The sequence below is a fragment of the Cynara cardunculus genome (assembly GCF_001531365.2).
Source record: "Cynara cardunculus var. scolymus isolate 2C chromosome LG 17, CcrdV1, whole genome shotgun sequence".
Taxonomy (NCBI): domain Eukaryota; kingdom Viridiplantae; phylum Streptophyta; class Magnoliopsida; order Asterales; family Asteraceae; genus Cynara; species Cynara cardunculus.
Genome location: NC_037544.1, coordinates 15166924 through 15173669, shown reverse-complemented (window position 1 = coordinate 15173669; position 6746 = coordinate 15166924). Strand labels below are relative to the sequence as shown.

Below are 6746 nucleotides of genomic sequence, written 5' to 3'. Positions count from 1 at the left end.
ATAATAATAATAATAATAATAAACAACTAAATAATAAAAGAAAATCGAAACTTTGGAAAATTTTTGAATTTTTAAGAGAACGAGACTAAAATATCAACTTTATCTTTTTGTGAAATATTTTCAAGACTAATTGGCTTGCATGAATTAACTTGGTTAGCTACCGTCGAAACATGACCTAATCAGACTAACAAAACGATCTCTGAGGCTAAATCTTAAAAAGACTTAGTTTTCAACTAAGATTCTGAAATAAAGTATTAACCTGAAATCCCACAATGCAGAGTTGTCACACATGATCTTAACATTGAATTGTTGAAGCACGAAAACAATCAAACATATACAGATAGGAATAGCCAATATCATTGGACCTTGTTGGAGAGAAAAAAAAAAATTAGAGATGCAATAAACAATAACATATAATGAATGACTAATTAATTTTCTTATTTTCCCCTCAAATATAATTAGTTAATATATTTTTGGGCATTTATTATCTACTAAATTATTTTTGCTTCTTATTATATGCTATAATTTTTTGGATTTCTTTAATTTATTAATTTTTTTACTACTATTGTATTTTAAGAAAAAAAATTGGGTCCCTGATATTTTTGGGCCCTGGCCGTACGCCCGTGCCGCCCTCCCCAAGGGACAACCGTGATATTAAATAATATCTTACAGAAAATAGAAACTGGACCCATAATAATAATAATAATGTACCATCAAAGAATGAGTCTTATATACACCGTGTTTATTCTATTAACACTCTTGGAGAAATCCAGCCAAACGTGTAAACATCTCCATTGCATTCTTTGTTTCAGGGTTAAAGATATGAAAGCTATGACCCTCTCCTTGGACCTCAAACAACGATATTTCCCCTTGCCATCCACTCTCTTTCACTGCATCGTAGTATCGTACCCCTCGGTCTCTTAACTCGTCCTCTGATGCAACACAAATCATCAACCTTCGACATCCAAGACCCGTTAAACAAGCCGCAGTTTTGGCAAATGGGTTGATTCTTGGATTATCGATACCATCAGGAGCACCAGGATAAGCGATAATCCACGTCTTGTATAAAAGAGACATTTCGCGACCGGTAATCGGCTCTGAGCCAAGTGGTTTTGACCCCAAAAAGTATGGGTGTGATAGAAACACACCAAGAATCTTGACCCTGCCATGCAAATCTTCAATGCCAGCTCGCATGGCCATATGGTGTGAAATATTTGCACCTGCACTTAGGGGTGTTAACAATTCGAGTTTTTGAGGAGCTACTTGAACACAAAATAAAACCCGTTTATAACTTAAGGAGTCGAGCTCAATGAACCAATGTTCAAATTGGGTCCTTTGAAAACTGGATTAAAATTTTTAACTCATGTTGAGCTGAGCCATTTGAGCATATGTTTTTTTGAATCAAACATGCTTATAAAGAATACAATAAAAAATTTAAAAATTATCAAGTTCGAGCCAATAAACGAACTAATTGATCTCAAATTAATTCAAGCCCATAAACGATCACGTAAAACTTGACATTTAGGTATATAATTATTAAAACAAAAGTGGGATTATAGGACGTAAAAAATAACTAAATGTTATTGTAGACTATTTTGTAAGACACTTTTAGTGGTTTTAAAAAGTGTTTTAGACATTTTAAAAATAAAAGGGTCATATTAACTATATTATATGACACTTTTGAAAAAAAAAATGCTCTATAAAAACAAACGTCTTGTAAAAAGTAGTGTTTATAAAATAGTTGATACGATATTTTATCAAAGTTGTTAAAACGTTCTATAAGCTTATTGTAACAAATTTAGATATGATACTATATATGTTTGATTTATATAAAATTGAGTCCAGTAAAACAATTTGTTAAGATACTTAAGAACCGTTTACTAAACGCTTACTTGATAAATGCTTATGGGATAAATTTCTTCATCGGATGAACATGACCCTGCCAAGAATCTTACCGGGTAAGATCGATGAGAAGGATGAAGAGTCTTCTTACCTGGTAAATTGTTGCATTCGATACGTTTTAATGTACTAAAATCTTACGATTCAAAATAAGTTATAGTGTTGGCTCCTATAGGTAAACACCTACTTGATAAGCATTTGGGTAAACAGCCCTTTAGTCATTTTTTGCATCCTATAAACCCGATTTTGTTATAGTGAACAAATAACTCAAATTTGTTAGATAAACATCGAGCTCGAGCCCATAAACAACTTAATCGATCTCGAGTTCAAGCATATTTATAGATCTTGAATTTTAGGTATAACAAGGAATTCAAATTTGTTTAATGATCATCAAGCTTGAACTTGAACATTGAAAATATATCCGTACTCGAACTCGAACTCAAGCCAATAAACGAGTTTTATGGATCTCAAGTTCGAGCCCATAAATCGAGCATATAAAGCTTGAAATTTAGGTATCTATACTATATTATATGGTATTTGACAAAAACTCTTAAAAATCATTTTTTATGCATAAATGACTGTTTGTTAATGCATATTACTTAAAATTCAAGATTACAAGTAAATTATGTATAAGTACAACTTATTAAAACTTCATTTTTGAATTTATGTAAATAGTATAAATAAACATAATCAAATACGAGATAAACACCTTTTTTTTAATTCTATTTTAGATTTTTTATATTAAAAAAAAGTTCAATGATTTAATCATTCCAAACAAGAAAGTTCATTGGGGTTTTTTCCGGATTTTTTTCACTATTTTACCACTTTATTTTTTTCAAAAAGTTATTTAACATGTTTTGGATTGTTCAAGAACTTATTTGTTCCAAAAAATGTCCAAGGACTTATTTAACATTTTTTGGAATGTCCAAGGACTTATTTGTTTCAAAAATTGTCCAAAGACTTATTTAACATATTTTGGAATGTTCAAGGACTTATTTAACATGTTTTGGAAAGTCCAAAGACTTATTTGTTCCAAAAAAAAGTTCAAGGACTTAATCATTCCAAACAAGAAAGTTCATTGGTTTTTATTGTACTTTTCCCAAATAATAATCATTAATTATAACAAAATACGTAATTATTATGTTTATAAAAATTATATTATTAAACGGTAAATAAATTATTTCGTATAAACAAAATATTGAATTAAAAAAATTACACAAAAAAACCAAAACTCTAAATAGTAAATTTGATACTAATATCGATGTATTTTTTTTCTAAGTTTGATATATTTAAACTTATATTTTATTCAAAAATAAAAACATTATCGTTTTCTCAAAACCGTATAATATCAACATAGATAAATAATAAAACAAAACATTGAAATTGAGATATATCTTGCTATATATATTATGCGATTCAAATTTCTTAAAATGAGTATGGAGCTCGAAGATTGAAAAAATATTAATGAGCTCGAACCCTACACCGATCGAGTTCAAACAAACAAACCTGCTATTCAACTCGACATGACTACCTACCTGCACTATCGCCACCTATATATAGACGGTCGAAATCTGCATGCTGAACCAGCCATGGTTCGTCTTTTTTGTTGTGTTCTTTGTTGGCATGTGAAGCAACCCATTGTAGAGCAGTCCATGAATCTTCATAAGCTGCCGGAAGAGGGTTTTCTGGAGCTAATCTGTAGTCAACTGAGACTATAAGAGCATTGGCCAGAGATGCTATGGTGGTTATGTATCGGTGGCAGTGGGTGGAGAAGGCAGACTCTATGCAAAAACCTCCACCATGGAAGTAGACCAAGATGGGTAGTTTCTTGCTATGCAATGAAGCTGGGTTGGGTAGGTAGATACGGGCTGAGACATTTGGTGAAATGACGGTGTCTTTAGAGCAGACGCCAGTGGTGGTCGCAGACGGTGATGGTGGAGATAGTGTTGGGTTATAGAGTCGCTCCACCGTGCCGTCCTTACGGACACGGAGGAAAGGCAAAAGTTCAACCGTTACCTCCTCTTCTTGATCTGAAAGCATGATGTTGAGAGAGAGAGAGAGAGAGAGAGAGAGAGAGAGAGATGACATTTTTCCTAGGAGATAGACTTCTATATATAAAACAAATTTGTTCTCATTTTTCTATTTCCTAAATTTCCCTTCAACAACACGTTAACAAATATATAAATTTCCCTTCAACAACACGTTAACACATATATAAATCAAATAACAATAAATAAATAAAAAAGTAACATGTCAGCATGTTACTAAAAGTACATAGTAACTTGTACTTTGGTTTATATAGTTTCTATGGATTATCAAAGTCTAGTCTCTAATTTAAATTGGTTATACTTTTGATTACTATGGTTTCTCACTTTGTTTTAAACAAAAATATTATTATATATTGCTTCAGCACCACCTCTTAAAAATTACAAGTGAAATCAGACTTCAGCACCTCTTAAAAAATAAACGTCACCTTATATTTAACCCACCCTTTTCTTCTCCAACCGTAGATTTCGTCCGCCACCATAAATTTGTTGGTTCCATCACTTGCTCACTCTCTTTTCTACAACTTCAAGCTCCTCCCTGGATCTGAATTTTTTATTAGTCAAACAACATTTTCTACACCTTTTTCTCCTTTCACACATAGCATTTTTGTCTCATTTCCTCTTTCACACACATACACACACACACAATCTAAATGTTTTTAAATCTGCCAACATATTAGAACCAACATGAATACGTTATTTCCTTTCATGTTGCACACACACACCATTAAAGCAAACCTCAAAAAACTCAAGAATTACAACAATCAAAGAGAAAAATAACAAACCCAACTTCTTTATGCTCTACAATTCTCTTTGTTTTCTACTTTAAGACAACAAAATGAGATCTGCAATTGTGGCTCTACAAGCACCATATCTGCTATACACACACAACTATGAATTTATGACATTCATACAACGATGACTGATGGTTGTATATGGGGCAGGAGAAGGTGTTGTAGCTTTTCATACACATAAACACACACATGCACACATATATTAAGATAGAAGACGATGGTTTTGCCTCTGCGAGTCGTCGGAGAGGTAGGAGGGTCATTGTAGTTATGTTGTGTGAATGAGGAAGGGGGCACTGAAAATGTTGTGCATGCAAGGGGAATGGGCATCGAAAATAGTATGTGTGCAAGGAGGAAAGGGTGTCAAAAAGGTTGTTTGATTATTAAAAAACACAGATCTAAGGAGGAGGTCGGAGAAAGGGATGAACAAATGAAGGAACCGACGAACCCATAGTGGCCGACGAGGTTTATGGTTGGAGAAGAAAAAAGGGTAGGTGTGTATACGTAATATAATAGTATTTTTTTTTACTTTTCCATTACAAAATCAAATGAATGAGAAAAATAGCTAAATGGTCTAGAGTTAATGGACCTAGTTAATACCGATGGTCATGGACCAAAAGCGAAATAAATTGTCAATCACAATAATGAAAAGTGTAATTAGTTTAAAGTAGAGAATGAACTTTATAATAACCGATGATTACATGGATCAAAGTATAATTAATTTAAAGTAGAGAATGAACCTTATAACGACGATAATTACATGGATCAAAGTGTAATTAATTTTTAAAAATAAGAAAAAGGGTAAGCTAAGATGTTTCTTTTCTCCGTAAATGTCGGGTTCCATGGGAATAAACAATGTTTTTGCCCAATTATGTCATACAATAAAAGTATGTGTGCCTTTATTCCACTATTGTTTGCTGAATATATATATATATATATATATATATATATATATATATAGAGATAAAGAGAGAGAGAGTTTGTTTCAAATACAACCCATAGCATTTGTACAACCAATGCAACCCAATAAATTGAGATATTTATGAAAATGATGAGAGTTCATTAATTATGATCAATACTTTATATTAGAAAACAATCAAAACTTTTATGAAATCACATATTAATTAAATGAAATGGACGGTTGAGATTAGGTTGTATTGGTTGCACAAATGTAAAGGATTGTATAATAACCAACCTCTATATATATAATAAAAATATGTGTAACTTTATTCCACTATTGTTTGCTGAATATATATAGATATATAATAAGTTACACATAAAATGGGTAAGAAAATGTCATAATCTTGTATGGCTAAACTTGCATCAAACATATCAATTCCAAAGTATTGAATTTCTAGTCATGACATCAAGGGAATACAATAAAGTGGTTGCGAAGTCTCCCTCAGGATAGATATTGTTCGAACAAATCCCATGGAATTGGTGACCTTTTAATTAATTATAATCATTATTTTTTTTATCCTAAATAAATCATCATCTATTTTAGAATATATACTGAAAAATCATAAGTTATAAAGTAAGTGATTTATTTTGGATACATCATGGACATATAAATATGAAAGCAAAGATTGTATAATATTCTTCCTAAAAGGGTATTCGTACAATGTATCGAGATAAATCTCGATTTTAATGTTTCATTTTATTCTTTATCTATTTCGACATAATGTGCTTTTATGTGGTTTTGAGAAAACGATAATGTTTTTATTATTGAATAAGACATAAGTTTAAAAATATTCTAAAATTTGAAAAAAAAATATCAATATTAGTATCAAATTAATTATTTAAAAGTTCTAATTTTTTGTTATTGCTTTAATTCAAAAAATTTATTATAATTTAACTAGAAGCATACTCGTGCAATGCAGCGAGATACATCGTGATTTTAATATTTCATTTTAATTCTTTATCGCAGTCAATGTTATAATATGACTTTATGTGATTTTGAGAAAGCGGTGATGTTTTTATTTTTGAATAAAATATATGTTTGAAGATATCA

At 31.0% G+C, this 6746-nt stretch overlaps 1 protein-coding gene across 1 annotated transcript; it reads right to left on the bottom strand.

The window, feature by feature from the left end:
- Window positions 1-711: 711 nt before the first annotated feature.
- On the bottom strand, window positions 712-3948 carry LOC112500987 (2-hydroxyisoflavanone dehydratase-like). The gene is made up of 2 exons (XM_025104610.1): window positions 3435-3948; window positions 712-1220 (listed from the first exon to the last, which is right to left on the bottom strand). The coding sequence occupies exons 1-2, from the start codon at window positions 3937-3939 to the stop codon at window positions 751-753; spliced, it is 975 nt and encodes a 324-aa protein (XP_024960378.1). The 5' UTR covers window positions 3940-3948; the 3' UTR covers window positions 712-750.
- Window positions 3949-6746: the final 2798 nt, after the last annotated feature.